General features: G+C 30.2%; 3 protein-coding genes across 3 annotated transcripts in view; all 3 read right to left on the minus strand.

Annotated features, from left to right (window-relative positions):
* LOC123299085 (protein Wnt-5b-like) overlaps positions 1 to 16,214 on the minus strand; it is a 66,279-nt gene that overhangs the window by 1,177 nt on the left and 48,888 nt on the right. The window lies entirely within an intron of this gene.
* LOC123299087 (probable salivary secreted peptide) lies at positions 764 to 1,218 on the minus strand. Its single transcript, XM_044881307.1, has one exon. The coding sequence runs from the start codon at positions 1,169 to 1,171 to the stop codon at positions 776 to 778; it is 396 nt and encodes a 131-aa protein (XP_044737242.1). The 5' UTR covers positions 1,172 to 1,218; the 3' UTR covers positions 764 to 775.
* LOC123299088 (probable salivary secreted peptide) lies at positions 3,386 to 3,950 on the minus strand. The gene has a single exon (XM_044881308.1). It carries the CDS (start codon positions 3,854 to 3,856, stop codon positions 3,464 to 3,466), a length of 393 nt encoding a protein of 130 aa, XP_044737243.1. The 5' UTR covers positions 3,857 to 3,950; the 3' UTR covers positions 3,386 to 3,463.

Genomic DNA, 16,214 nt, shown 5'->3' on the forward strand with positions numbered 1-16,214 from the left:
AATACTTCTTGAGGACGCTAATTACACTTTTGTTTTTTTAAATCATCGTTCCCAAAAACTAATTGAGCAACATGGAAACAATTTAAGATATTATCATTTTGTTCAAATATTCAATTACTAAATTCTACTGTGTTTGAAAAGTACTTCAAAATGTTGATTTTCCTAATGAAAAACCACAAAAAAATATATTTCAGCAAAATAAACACGCTTTCTTGCCATAAAATTAAATTAAAAACCTTTTTTAATCTCGCAAAAACGCTGTCAGCCATTTTGGTGACGTAATATTGGGAAAAATAACAGTCTTGTATGTAATGAAAGTTGACGGTAGCATATTCTACAATTACTATGAAAGCCATCAACAAATTAATAAATAATACATATTATTTTTGCCTATATGATGTCACATCATGTCGGCTCGTGTTTTAGGCCACGTGCTATACAGATAAAAAACTATGACTTTTAATTTTAATATAATAAAACAATGTGTTTTTATGGCTCAAAATCAGAATATTTAAATATTTTTCTACATAAATTTTAATTTTTATCAAATTACATAATTTATTTTTCACTACCGAAAATACCCTATTATTTATAAAAAGTTAATAAACAAATCAAAAATATTATTTAATTATTTTCCGAACTTATTATATTCCGGTTTATGAAATTCTTTTGAAGATCTCTCCTACTCTTACACGTTTATTTTTCACCAAAATAAAAACAAATTTAATAACAAATATTATTTATTTAATAAATTATTCACAAATTAAAAACAAATTTAAATTGAATGTCCGTAGATTTCAATCATGAAATTAAAACCATGACCACGTTGTGATTTTAGATGCATCGTAACGGATTTCTCTCCAACTCCTCCTTCATAAATTGATGCATATCCACCTTCGCCATTCTGATATTGATCCGTAACTTTAATGAATGTAATTGTTGGTCCAAATGCAATTCCAGCTATTTCAGGGAATTTAATATCTTGTGTGCGTTTTCTAAACCATTTTGCCTTTTTTACAAATATTCCTTTGTACAATAAACGATCCCCACCTTTCATAAAACCCATTAAGAAATGATGACTTTTCTCTTCTTCGTAGGAATCACAGTGCACTGAATTTATTGCTAAAAATGTTGTTATTGTTATTATAAAAAATATTAAACATTTCGACATTTTTTAATTATTATTGAAATAATTATTTTATTGCTGTACGCACAAGATTAGTTAGATTTAGTGAATAACTAAAGATGTCTAGTCTTGAATATTGATAGATAGTTCGATTTCAATAATTATTATCTCTAATATAAATAAGCACAGTTTCCCTCCCCGTATTTTTTATTTGTCGGACATTAATCCGGAATTATATTTGATGGATTTTAACTGGAAACTAGAACCATCTATTATTTTTCTATTTTATCTTTAAATCCAGATGAAAAATTTAACCAAATTTATTTAATAATTAAACTTAGATTGTTTATATAATTATTAAAAGTGAAACATTATATTATTGAACCAAAAAAATAATTTCTCCGTCGAACTAAATAATTTCTTGGTTGTTTTGAAATGATATTGCAAGAAGTTGTTTACTTGTTGTAAGTTTCGAGGGTTTAGATATATATGAAGTTGAAAGCTTTTTGTAAAAGTATTTAGGCCAACTATATGAAATTACTCAAATACATTACCCAAACTTAATTACAGCGAATAAATTATTGTTTCAAGGAAATGAAATTTGAGAAAAATTTTTATGCAGTCAAATACTTATTTTCTTGAAATAAGTTTAGAGATCGTTGGCTCAAGATAATATTTACTTGTTATAAGAACGTCACCAGCCAAGGAAACGAGTTTATTCTAATTCACTAATTATTTTCTCCGTGTGCCATATTTATGCACACTTTCTTGTCTAAAATGATTAAAAGTTATCACAAACATCGATCGTATATTAATTTCAGGTGTCTATACACCATCGCCATAGAACAGCTTATACTGTGAAGCTGACGTTGCTGTGATAACAGAAAGCTAAACACAAAGCGCGTTCGTTCTTTTACGTTTTATAAAAGAGGGAACGCGCTAATTTTCTGTTAGATAAAAAATATTTGAATGCGAACAAGCTGAACAAGCTCAATATTATTTCGAATGATAACCTGCACATTAAGTGTCTTAAAATTAATAAATAAGGAGAAAAAAGCTACCTAATGCAAAAAAATAATATAGGTAGGTACAATGAAATGGGTCTCCAACCTCCGAGTGAGTGTCGGCTCTGATCACTTCTGAAGAGCGAAAAGGACTTCAATCTACCTACCTAGGTTCAATAATTACGAATAAACAATAAAATTTTTCTTAGTGCATCGTTTTTATTGCTGATCAGTGTAAATAATTCTATATTTAAGATACTGAGAGACAGTTATCAATAATTATTATCTATAATATAAACAAACAGGTTGCTCCTTGCCCTCTATTTATCACATTTTTTCGTTCAGAGCTACAGTTACACGCAAAATTTTGAAATTTTATTTGTTAATATTACTAAAATTTTGGAAGCTTTACCTAACACCTAACGGTTTACAAAAAATTCAATCTTGCTCTATAGTAAAAAAGTTGAAATGTTACTGAAAATGTAACACTTTGAGCAAAAATTCCAGTTTAGCTAAAGTTTGGCATCCTACAAGTAATAGGTAATAATTGTACTTTTTTTTTTCGAAAAATACATTCTTTCATTAGGCACACAATCTCCTTTCAGAATATATAAATGTGAGGCGTTATTGATACATCTCCTTTCAAATTTTTTAGACTGTGTATTTGTAAAAAGTCAATAACGAGATTCCGGGTATTTATAGCAGCTTCATTTTTCCTTTGTGGCCAAGTTTCCTAATTCTTTCTCTTTTTTATCCTCGTTACTTATGTACGTTTTTAGTTTGTCTATGCTTATTTTAGTTTCTCTTTTAGTAAAACTGGACTAATTCACTGCTACAATACGACATTTTGATTAGTTTTACGTGTAGAAAACAGTTAATAATAGGACAGATATCTTAGAAGTCGTTGATTACGCTAATCTCTAGGCTTGTGTAGTTCGCGTTAAAATTAGTTGAAAGGAACATTCTTCGGGGTGAATATGCGAATTAGGTCAGCGATGATTTCGCTCTTAGTTCCTTATATAGTCTTATAAACTTAATTTATTAATAAGTTATTACACTAACGGCTTATATAATTTTAAAATATTTCAATTTTTTAATTTAAAAGCTCCAAGGGTCCATTTTTAAAGTAGCAAAAATCAATTCCCAAAAGTACTAATGTCAACAAAAACATGTAGTGTTCCTTAAGCTTAAAATTTTTAAACAAATGAAAAATACTATTTATTTATTTTTCGGTCGATTCTTTATTATTCTTCCCCCAAATAAAAAAGAATTATAATTTAAACAAATTATTTATTTAATAAATTATTCACAAATTAACAAAATTAAGATAAATTTAATGTCCATAAATTTCAATCAAGAAATTAAATCCATGACCACGTTGAGATTTTAGATGCATCGTAACGGTTTTCTGGCCAACTCCACCTTCGTAGATTGATGCATATCCACCTTCTCCATTTTGGTATTGATCCGTAGCTTTAATGAATGTAATTGTTGGTCCAACTGGAATTCCGGCTATTTCAGGGAATGTAATATCTTTGGTGCGAACTTGTAAGATTTTCGATTTTTTTACGATTATTCCACGATACAATAAACGATCACCGCCTTGCATAAAACCCATTGTAAAATGATGACTTTTCTCTTCCTCGGAAGAATTACATTGCACTGAATTTATTGTTAAAAATGCTGTTAATGTTATTATAAAAAATATTAAACTATATTTCGCCATGTTTTAATTATTATTGGAATAATTATTTTATTGCTGTTGACAAGAAAAATTCTTCAGAATAACTAAATAAGTTTAGTTTTGGATGTTGATAGTTTGATTTCAATAATTATTATCTCTAATATAAATACGAGTTCACCCCCTCCGCCGTCTATATATCGTATTCTTTTTATCATTTTTTATCGTATTTGAATATTTTTTTTCCAAATTTATTTTAAGAAAATTACAATTTTTATACAGAATGATTTAAAAAAAAAAAATTTACTATAGTATTTCAAGGAATTGAAAGATATGTACAAGGTTATGCAAGTCAACTCTGTTTTTATCAATATTATAGTAAAAACAAAGTCAGCCAGAGTCTAAATTTGCGTTAAATCAGTTCGAAGAAATTTTAATGATAGGTAAGGATTTCCCCTCGTATTCAAAACTGAGTGGTTATCTTGAATTTTAGAAGTAAGGTCAACTATTTCAGTTCATGTTGGTTTTACGTGAAAAATTGTTAGAAGTAAAATTGTTCATTCCCACTTTCAAGCCCCAGTCTTCCATACCCTCCCTCGAAGGTTAAAAATAGATAAAAATCATTCTTGAAGCTAGTTGTATATCGAGTCAAAATTTGAGCTTAAACGATACAGAACTTTTTAAGTTTTTCAAGCACACCCATTTCAATCCCTTACAGCCCTTTTTTCGCATGAAAAAATAGCATGTATCCTTTCTCAGGCTCCAAGCTATCTCTGTATCCTTTCTCAGGCTCTAAACTATCTCTGTATGAAATTTCATTTAAATCGTGTAGGCGTGATTCCGTAGCATAAATACATATACATATAATTACATACATACAGACAGACAGACAGAGTTAGGGTTTACGTATGAGTGGAAGCGCATATTAGCCTATCATTTCCACCATAAATATATGAACTGCTATTTTGTAAACTTCACGTATTAAAAAACTTTTCTAATAAGTAATGCCGTCCCTGTGATACAAAAAATTTGAATATAATATAAAAATAAGCAAACGGAGTTATTAATAAAGATGTATGTTGAAAATTCATTACTTATGGGTGAATATTAATTCTTATAAATATTACCATACATTTTATGATAGAAGATATGACTGCATTCAATTCTTTTTTTTTTTTTACTAATAACAGGGTTCATTGAAGTGTATTTACAACAATCAAAGAAAAGGTGTGACTGCGTTAAAACATGTCTGTTTTTTATACATATATAAAATACGTTGGGTTGGATATAAATATGTGAATCTCCTTCATTCTCTAAAATTACACAGATAAATACTATTTAAGACACATTTAAAAAAAAAATATACAGAATGTATCAAAAAATGGCCATAGATAGCCAAGAACATAAGGTGGTTAGCTCATTTTTATTGATAGTGGAATTTACAAAATTAAAAAAATCCCCGACAAATTTTTCGGATACGGAACCCTAAACTCGCACTTGAAACATATCTAAGAACACTCGCTATAAAAGTATCTTTTTCCTTAAAGCCATTTCCAAATTGAACAGATTTTGAAGATCATTGCCAATTTTTTAGTTTTTTCGGTACTTTACCCTAAACATATGCTAAGAGCACTCTCCAAATTACCTTTCAAACGAAACAAAAAAAAATCAAAATCGGTTCATCCGTTTAGGCGCTACGATGCCACAGACAGACATACACACACACCCACTAATAGCTGTCAATCACTTATTATAACACCCCTTTTTTAATTTGGGGGTTAAAAGAAGGAGAAATTAATCAAGAAAAATTAGTGCTTTTATAGATGGACGCAGCAAGTTTATTACAGCCTGGTAAAAGCGTTTATTAGCAAGAACAATGGCGTTTATTTGCAATTTTAGTCTATGCATAAAAATAATTATAATAAGAACCTCTACAGTTAAGATCTAACGAGTGTCTTGTTTAGAATTTCGTATCTTTGAGCCAATTGTGGTTGCTAACACTGTTTTGGATGATAACCGATTTGACAGCAGAGAGTTACTTTGTGTTTACTTTGGTTTTCCATTTTATAGCGAGAAACTTTCTGGTATCTTAAATTCGACTTTGATTTTTTTTCCGTTTTCCGAGTTTGCAAGCTATGGATTTTAGGTTGGTAAGAGATAGATTTCCAAGAGATGGTAAGAGATAGGAACTCACAAGATACAAGATTTTTCGTAGCGTAACTTAGTAGACGCGTGCTTGACCAAAACCCTTCAAATATCTGTCTTGCCATGTTTCCTTTCATATTTGCAAAACAATAGTTATACCATGTATATTGTATATGTACTAAATTTTGGTATAGGTAATTTTGGTTTGGTATATAATATTTGGTATATATTAATTTCGGAAAAGAGATATTAAGCTGATATTTTTATAAGGTGTTCAGGAAGTAAAAAGTGAACTCGAGTTCGTAAATGGGCAACATAGGTCAATTGGGTCTTGGGTCCGAAGGACTCATCTTATAAACCGTTAAAGATAGAACAAACTTTTGTTTGAAACATGTTTTCGTAAACATCATTGTTTACCCGTGAATGTGCAGATTAGGACGGGATTATATTAGAACATTATATATGGGAATATGAGTAATCTGACTACCTAAGAGTGATTATCTTTCTTTACTTACAGGACATAAAAAACAAACGATTGCGTAATCAACACTGTCTATACATGATATTTCAATAATTAACTCAGTCAATTGTTTGTTTTCACTTGTTTTTTAATGCTTTCTCTTATTCTCGAATTATAGCACCCCTTTTTAAGAGACTCTGTATATGAATATGGTGCAATGTTTGCTTGCTTTTTGTGTTTAGTGTGTGTGCAGTCAACAACGCCATGCCAGTATCATGATAATATTCCATACAAATACAATAGTTTTGAATGTATTGTTCTGTCCGTCTAGACTTGGAAATCTTCTCTACGAGAGAACATGCCGAGCGAGAATATTCAGCGAAAAAGATTAATATTGTATGTACATTTGTACTTGTGCACACAAGTACTTTTAAATTCTTTATTAAGGGGATCTAGGCAGGTTGTATTGTATTCCATATTAAGAGAAATATAATACACAATTTTTTTTGTTCTTGGTACACGGCCAGAAAAAAACTTATATTCATTCCTCTACTTTCGTATGCGGAATTCAATTACACAACACACCATTACAACTTTCTTTAAATTTATTGAAATTCCAACCAATTTGACAGTGGCAATTTTCACAATAATCTTCGGTGGTGGATGACCGCATACAACAAAATAATTTAAGCAGCTATTACACTAAAAACTTAAATATAGATCGTAATCAGAGTGCTTTCTTACCTTCATGACAATGAAAATCTGGAGATCATTTAGTTTCTTTAAAGGCCAACAGAGTTTGGTCTTGTGTGCATTCAGGTGAATATTTTGCGAGATTAATTCTTCTTTGTTTTTTATAACTTTTCATCGTGAAAAATATTCAAGTGGAAATAAAAGAAAGGCGCAAACTTTTTAGCCAATTTTAAAGTATTTTCGAAGTGGGTTAGAGAAAAAATATCGATGTGAATAGATTTTAAATCACTGGAGACATATGTCCATCCATTTTTGAGTTATTACATTTTTTTATACATTTTATTCCAACAACTTTACTTTCATTCTATGCGCATACTAGTTTTACAGCTGACGTCTTGCTTCTGTACTCTTGCTTGCGAGATACTCAGTTTACGAAATTTAGGGTTTGTGATTCTTATTTATTCAAAAAACTTTGCATTCCTTGTTTTTCAAGTCGAAGGGGGCATTTTCACAGCTAGAAAAAAATGGAGGGATTAGCAGATTGGCGTTAATAACGAAAGGTACCTGGTCTTGGGTAGTGAAAAATTGCGTCTCATGTAACTGTAAGATTGCTGTAGTAATTTGTATAGTGTAATACCGAACTACTGTCACATATAGGTTTTATTGCTAGTGTAAAGTATATGTGAATGTATATTGTATGTCCATTTATGGGATTATCACTTGACTGCTTAAAACGTGTTTCTTGTCATTCACTAAACTAATGATTTGAGGTTGAGATTCAATACTTGATTTGATTGTGTAGGTTGTGGATTTGCAAGTGTATTTTTGAATGAGTTATTTTTATTGATCGACAGTTCTTATCGATACAATGTTTTTAGTGCTTTCTAGTTCCGCATTTGAAAAGCTAACAACCATCCTGGAGGGAAAATATCGTTAATTTGTTCGACTATTCTATTTTAAGATATCGTACATTCCTAAAACGTTAATGACCTGTTTATTCAAGTATGAATGAGTGTTAAAAAATCACAGGAATAACTTTCTAGGACTAAATAAAAGTAATATTAGTTGGAGTGGGTTTCTTTTTCCCTTTAGAGAGAGTTTGGATTTGAGTTTGACTTTCTAGGTTACTTTTAACTAATTTTCGTAACTGATAAGAAGTAATAGGCTCAGTGGTCGTGTGATCTAAATCGTCTATAAAACGTTCGGCTACTGACTCTGAGTTTGCATCCGGGCAACGGCAGTGTGAGCAATTATAATTAATGGAGCAGAAAATTCATCACACTGTCGTCACTTGGAGAAGAACGAAGTAAACGACTCCACCTACATCATAAAAATTTAATTTTATATTGAATGTAGTTGTAATGATGAGTGTGGGCTCAGTTATAGATAGATTTCTGAAAAACGGAGGTTAAATCTCATTATTAATTATAAGAAGTATAGGAAAACTTCAAGCAAGAAAATCGTTTTTTAGAAAAATGAAAAACTTTTTTCATGCCTCTCTTTGAATTATAGAATTTGTAGACAATTTTCTTAGTAAATTTTACACGGTTATTTTGCCAGTGCTAATAGATTAAACCGCGATTACTCGCGATTAAAAGAGAGTGGTGTTATCCTCGATTAAAAGAGATTTGAGAGTGTTTATCGTTACTGTGTAAATTTATCAAATCTTCTTGAGAAAAATGCGTTAAAATTTATTTCACGAACTTTTACAGAACCCTTTAAAAACACGGTTCCTGTATGCTATCCCATAGGAATAGTGCGTTTTTCCAGGAAAAAAATTAGCCTATGTCATCTTCTAACCCTTAAACTACCACTATCTATGCAAAAAATCATGTCGATCCTTTGCTCAATGCAAAATTAAAACAAATCTATCCCACAGCACCCATACATTTTACCGAGATAAATGGTAGCCAAGTAGCCTATGTGCTATTCCAGTTTTTGCGTGAAAGAGTAACATGCATCCATCCAAACTTTCACAATACATATTAGATTGTGAAACAAGTGTCGAAAATTGTCAATTTCATACGACATAAGATTTAAAACCACGACCGAAGTAAGTACCGCTCGAGTATGAAAGAGACAATACGTACGAGCTCCCCTCGTATTTTTTTTTTACGAATTCGGGATTAGTTCTGCACAATTTTTTATGCAATGACAATAAGCTAATTGTAATTTGAGTGCAAAAATTAAGTTTGACGCAGGCAATAATGGATCGATAGGCAATAATGAATAAAAAATTATTATATTGAAAGTGATTTAATTTATATGAACATGAATTTCGAAAGAATCTGTGTAGGTAAAGTAAAAATAAATTATAAATAGGAAGTAAATATTTTGTTAATATATTTAAAATACTTAATAATATAATCCAACAATCGTATTATATATTTATTTTTTGATATTTATTCCAATTTTAATGATATACTTATTGTTTTCAATTCACGTGAATTAAATAAATAATAAACCCAAATTATATAACAAACATAAACTCGCATTAAAAACATTTAACACCATCGTTTTATTTATACACACCTTACAAAATAAATTTCTGTATTTTAAATTAAACGATAAGTGTAGACCACCTTGATTGTAGATTAAATTTCATGATTTATTTTTTAGGACTGTTATTATTTTCACATTTAAATTGTTACATCTTAAAATTGATACGACCGCGACGCGACGAGACGAGACGAACTTTTTAATATTTAATGATTCTTCTATAATTATATGTTTTATGTGTTGTCATTTGAGCTAAATTTTATTTGACTTTAATGATGGGTGTTTTCAATCACATGCCCATCATGATATTAAAACAGAGTGGCCTAGAAAATAGATTTATGTTATATAACTAGCTGTAATGCCTGGCCTTGTTCAGCTGTTCCATAAGTTTCTAGATAATAAGTCGTAGAAACGAAGCAAGAAAGTAAGTCGGATTTGAATGCGGTTTTCGGCATTCGATTCGTTAGAGTATCAGAAAAATTTGTGACCTAAATTGATCTATAAGAAATTAAAAATATGTAATTTGCAAGAAACTAATATGCAATTTACAATTTCATTTTAAATTAACCGTAAATATACTATATTCACAATTCGGTTAATAGTGATAAAAATGATTCCAAACTTGTTACTCGAGGGTTTTTGGGGTCGGTGAATATCGCGGAATTGGTCTCGTAGGTACCTGTTGCCCAAGGTACCTAGAACATCCTAGGTACCCCAGGTACCAGGTACCTAGTGCGACTACCTTCAGCGACCCCATAGTCTTGAGTAATGAGCTTCGACCGATTATTTAACAAATTTTCCGAAAGGCACCAGGTACCTCGTAGACTAATTTTGTCGCGATATTCGTGTTTAACGACCCGAAAACCTATTAAACGAATTGTGAATTAAGTATATTTACTGTTAATTTAAAATGCAAAAATGGATAAAATGGATATTATTTTTGCAAAATGCATATTTTTAATTTCATATAAATCAATTTAGGTCACAAAAATTCCTGACGCTCTAACAAATCGAATGCCGAAAACCGCATTCAAATCCGACTGACTGTTCAAATTTTTCGAACTTTATTGCTTCGTTTTTGCGACTAAATATTGCTTTTAAGTTTCACCACAATAAAGTACAGTCCGTATTTTACTCTTTTAAGTTCGAAATAGAAAAAATAGTGACTATTCACTATTTGCTAGTGAGATATACCACTATTTGAAGTATACCACAATTTGAAACAGTGGTATTCCACAAACATTTTCACTTCTAACGTTGTTAATTTTGTATTGAGTCATATTTTTTTTTAGAATATTGAGCACAAAATCTATTGCTTTATTATTTTTCTATAAAAATTAAGGAAATCCGGGATGTCTTAGCAAACTAGTATGTAGTACTCCGTAGAAATATACACTCATGTTTAATTTTCCCAACATATTAACTTAATTTCAAAATACTCGAATGGAAAATACTTATAAGAATAAGCATATGTATGAAAATTGAAAACTTCACAAACTTAATACGTTTTCCAAGTTGATATATAAACAAACAACTCCAGTATTTCAAACATTGAACTTGGAATATATATTCTAATAACAGGTAATACCTCCTTCCGTGTATAGGTAAATCTACAAGAAGTTAGATAGTGTTTATATTTATAATAAGAAAGTATTAATGCTAATGCCATAAGTTATGTGTAATGAATAGATAATTATTTGAATTATAATTCATATTTCACAGAATTGAATCCAATGAAGCAAAAAAACTGCAAGTATAAGTTTAAAGAAGAGCTGAGTAGCGAATCTTTTAAAAATGAAAAAAAAAAGTAACTTATTAAATGTTTTAGAATGTAACGACCTAGAATAGATTGTAACAGAAGCAATGAAAATTTCTTATTATAGATTTTCTGAAGGAAGTACTCTTGTGATTTTTTTCTCTAGGCGCTTAGTTTTCGAAATAAAAATTCTTGGAAAACCAAAAATTCCAATATTCTATTTTAAGAAAGATGTGTTATTTTTTTTCAATCTCTGAGGGAATTCACTTAGCTAACGCAGCTCATGCACTACGAGCATTGACCATCTGGTCTTCGATTACCTATATATCTTTTAATTTTATAGTTTTGACCATCTATATTTCGAGATTTTCAAAATTGTTCGCGGTTTCGTAAATACTTTTAAGGCCCGCCCGATGTTATAATATGAGTGGCCTCACACATTGGCTCCTTTTAGATTCGAATCCAGTTATATTAGATTTTGTTGATATTTGAGATCATAATAAATCTACTAGTATATAGCTTAGCAAAAGTGAAATACGAAAAATTACGAAAATTAACTCTTCTCGATTCAAAAAATACAAAAATTATCATCATTTTGAAAAAATTTAAAATTTTGTACATTTCGCAACATCTCCTCCCTCGTTTATCTGTCGATTTTTCTTATTAACGAACTTGACATTTCAAATACCAAAACCCTTCTTAAAATCAAATTTTATTCAAATCGGGCTTAAATTGCGACCGCTAGAGAGTTTACAGACACATACCTAAACGTATAGATACATATGTATACATTCCTATGTTTAAATGTTAACGATGGTCGTTTTTGCCATCTATTAGGTAGGATTGATGAACATTTGAAGAAATTTTTTCATAATTCCATCATCAGTACAAAAGCAATAGTTCCATTTCCTTTTCAGGAAATTCGCTACTTTACATTATTCCCATCAAGTAGACCTCGATTGTTGTAATGGAATCGAAGCTATTATCGGGGTTTTTATTTTAACATATTTTACTTAATGAGGTAATAACAAGTGCACTACAAGAAAATGAAGCTGATTTGAAATAAACTATTATTTGACTATAAAAAAAAGTAAAGAAGATAAATAGTCTTTTACTAAAAGTGATGTGTTCAAAGTCAAAATATTTGAACTCATGCATTAAAATTGTTTTTTAAATAATAATAATGTATCTTCAATTATTTATAAATAATTTATTTGAGATTTGTAACAACCAAATAACAGAAAAACTGAAAAAACCTTTCAAATAAATAAGTTTTCTATTTAAATACAACATTCAAATGATATTTATATCTATGTAATATCTATCACAGAGATATCTTTTTCTTTGACTATCTCATAACATATACATACATAATATTTCAATATTTAATTGGTGTAATAAAATTTAGGTTTAAATACGAAATAAAAAAATTTTTTTTTTTTTTTGATTGCAACGATTAAAAAAATTTCAAATACTCACCTACACAATTGTGATAATTATTTATTTTATTTATAGTATGACAGTCAATAATAACTATACATGTAGGTACTTTCTCTTTTATACGCTATGGATATCGTCGGATATCGTTGCGTATGTAAAAAAATATCGAGTGTATTGTTAGTAATTTTTGGCCCCACAACTTATTCCATTAATTCATTCTTATTGCTAAAAAATGCAGGTCTTTGCATAAAAATTAAGAGAAAGAGTTCATATGGACAAGGACTTTTCATTTTCGAGATATACGACGATAAATTAAAAAAAGTAAAGGCGTAACTAGACGTATCAGTAGGAAAGTTTTCCGCTTAAGTTTTTTGCAAAAAGATTTTTTCAAATTATCCATAGATTAATTATTTAATGATATAATTAAAAAAAGAAAATCATTTTTCAATAATATTTTTTTCATTATTTTCACGGCTTGCCAATTTTTTACAATTGAGAAAAGTTTTATCGATTTTCAAGTTATTGTTTTTTGTTAACCCTTCGATTTAATCTTTGTCAGTCAAAACATCATTACATTCTTTTTGTCAGTCAAAACCTCACGGCCACAAAACTTTTTAACGAATAGTTTTCGAGCTACGGGCTATCAAAGCCTCACATATATTTATAGTAACTATATGACTAGGAAAATGGCTTTCAGTGAAACTTTTTCCAACCGCTCCCAAAATGTTCTTCGGATCGTTCTGATCAAAAGCTCGCAAGGCCACAAAATGTTTTAAAGGTTAGTTTTCGAGCTATGAGCTATATAAGTATAATGTATGTTTAGCTTTGAAAGCCCGTAGTTCGAAAACTATCCGCTAAAAAATTTTGTGGCCGTGAGAGCTTTTGATCAGAACATTTCGAAGAACATTTCAAAACATTTTTGGGGCAGTTTGAAAAAGTTTCACATAAAGCCATTTTCCTAGTCATATAGGTACTTTCAATGCCTTTATGTGTAGCTTTGATAGCCCGTAGGGGTCCACTTATTAATTACTTAAGCATGTTTTTGACGATTATAACACGCACTAATTGAAATATTTTTTTTCAATCGGTATTTCAATGAGACGCTCATGGGAGTTTCGATATTTTTTACGGCATACCTATGTGTACTTTTTGACATGATAATTCAAAAAAATTATTCGAGTACAAAGCTCAATGGGATAGCCAGTGTAAAATATATTATAGTTACAGATTTGTTGCATAAGGATCAGTGGCGTAGCTCGCCTTGGAGGGACCCTGTATCAAAATTAGTTAAGGGGCTCAAATAAAGGGTGAAGATATCTCAAAAAAGAAACAAAAATGTTTGCATTAAATTAAACTAAATATTTATTGATTACAAGCAATCACTTCCTCTTAGAAATTGAACTAGCCAAACAAATTGATTTGTTAAATCATCTATAGTTGAAGACGATTTCAGTTTTTCTAAAATGCTTACGTAATTAATGAATGGCCCCTTAAGTGACATTGTGGATAACATTTTACTAATTTACGATTGCACACGTAAGGGGCTTTTGTAGCTTGGGGGCCCCGTACCATTGATGCACATGCATGATAATGTTAAATTACGCATATGCACCAAAAGGATAATACATCAAATGATCCAAGAAGGATTATTCTGTTCGGTTTTTAAATAATATTATGTGAGTATTAGCGTGCAACAGTTGTTAACATACTTTGAGGACCTCCTACGAAATTAATTTTGTAACAGTGTTTTTACAATAGTTAGGTTTTTTTTGTGTAAGATTGTGAATAAAAATTATTAGACACGGATGATTTTTGAGCGTTTTAAAAAGTGTAAAGAATGTAAAGAACAAAATTTGTTTCGTAACGGTTTGTAACAACTATTTTTGTACCTGTTGTATATTATGTAGTACCTATATCTCACATTTGTAACGCTGAATTTATACACAGATGGAGACAAAAATTATGTTTTAATGTAAAATTTTCAAAATAGGTATGATGCGTTAAATTTTTTAAATGTTGATGACGCTTCTGTCACATGTACAAAAAAAAAGACAGATAAAGTTAACGTGTGTATCTGTAGATCTGCCTGAGGCTCCTAAACGGATGAACCAGCCAAAGCTCTTAAACGGAAGAACCAATTTTGATTTAGTTTATTCTGATTGGAAAGAGAGTTCTAGAAAATCGAAAGTGTTCGAAGCTATTTTCTAGATTCTGATCTGTTCAGTTTAGAGAAAAAAAACTCCATTTTTCGTCATTTTAGGGGCCTTACTCATTTGCAAAGCCCTTCTAAATTTGGGATAGAGCACTCTCCGTTCTATTTTTTTACCTCCAGAGTCCATTTAAACTGAGATAAAAGTTTTTCTGTTGTTTAACCCCCGAACTAAAAAAAGGGCTGTTATAAGTTTGACCGCTATGTGTGTGTGTCTGTGTGTTTGTCTGTCTGTGACATCGTAGCGTCTGAACGGATAAACCGATTTTAATTTTTTTGGTCTCATTTGAAAGAAAATTTAACGGAGAGTGTTCTTATATATCCGTACCCGAAAGAAACTAAAAAATTGTGCGATGCTTCAAAATCTCTCCTTAGTCTATAAATATATAAAGAATAGAAGAATAGAATGTATAAAGCTTTAATACTGACTGTAGTAATTTGACTCTGATAGTTGAAGCCTGGCAGAATGATAAAAAGAGCCTAAAAGAGCGAGAAAGAAAACATTAAGAATAATCAATGAGCCCGCGATAGGCGATGGCATATAGAGGATAAGAATTAACCCCGAAATTAAAAACCTGTAGAAGTTTCTGGACATTTCTGGGAGAAAAATACCAAGTGAACGAGGTACGATAAGTGGATAATTTTCAGCAGGATATGTGTCTAATTGAAGCCATGAATTAAAAGCCAAAGTCTACAAAAGAAAGAGTTTGAGAATCTTTTAAAGTGAGAACAAGATTTTTCATAGACCTTATAGCCAAGAATCTCTCTATCTATCGAAATAATGATTTGAACGACTACCCAAGAATAAGGATTAGCTCACGGACAATCTATATTAACAAAGAATGTACCAACTGAGAATGTGCAAGTTCACTTCTGCAATCCTGGGCGGTCGATTGATAGCGATTTACGTTAATACCGTGAATGAATACATTGTTTAAAAAATTAATTAATTGCATGCTAATTTATAAACCATTAATCAATTACCAACATAAGTTCTTTTCCTCATTTTATTTCTCTCAAAAACTAAACCATCGATTCTTTTATCAACTTTTATTAATATTAATAAGCATAAAAACCTATGTACTATGCAAATCACGTCTCATATACGTCCCATATCAAATACATATATTATAAAACATTGCGCTGGGTAATTAATAGTAATAAATTTACCTAGAATTGCATAATAACTATCTATTTAACT

This window comes from Chrysoperla carnea, chromosome 4, assembly GCF_905475395.1.
Source record: "Chrysoperla carnea chromosome 4, inChrCarn1.1, whole genome shotgun sequence".
In the NCBI taxonomy this organism is placed as follows: Eukaryota; Metazoa; Arthropoda; class Insecta; order Neuroptera; family Chrysopidae; genus Chrysoperla; species Chrysoperla carnea.

Bases quoted from the DNA above. Each gene is read 5' to 3' on its own strand.
- LOC123299087 (XM_044881307.1), bottom strand. From the start codon at position 1,171: ATGTCGAAATGTTTAATATTTTTTATAATAACAATAACAACATTTTTA.
- LOC123299088 (XM_044881308.1), bottom strand. From the start codon at position 3,856: ATGGCGAAATATAGTTTAATATTTTTTATAATAACATTAACAGCATTT.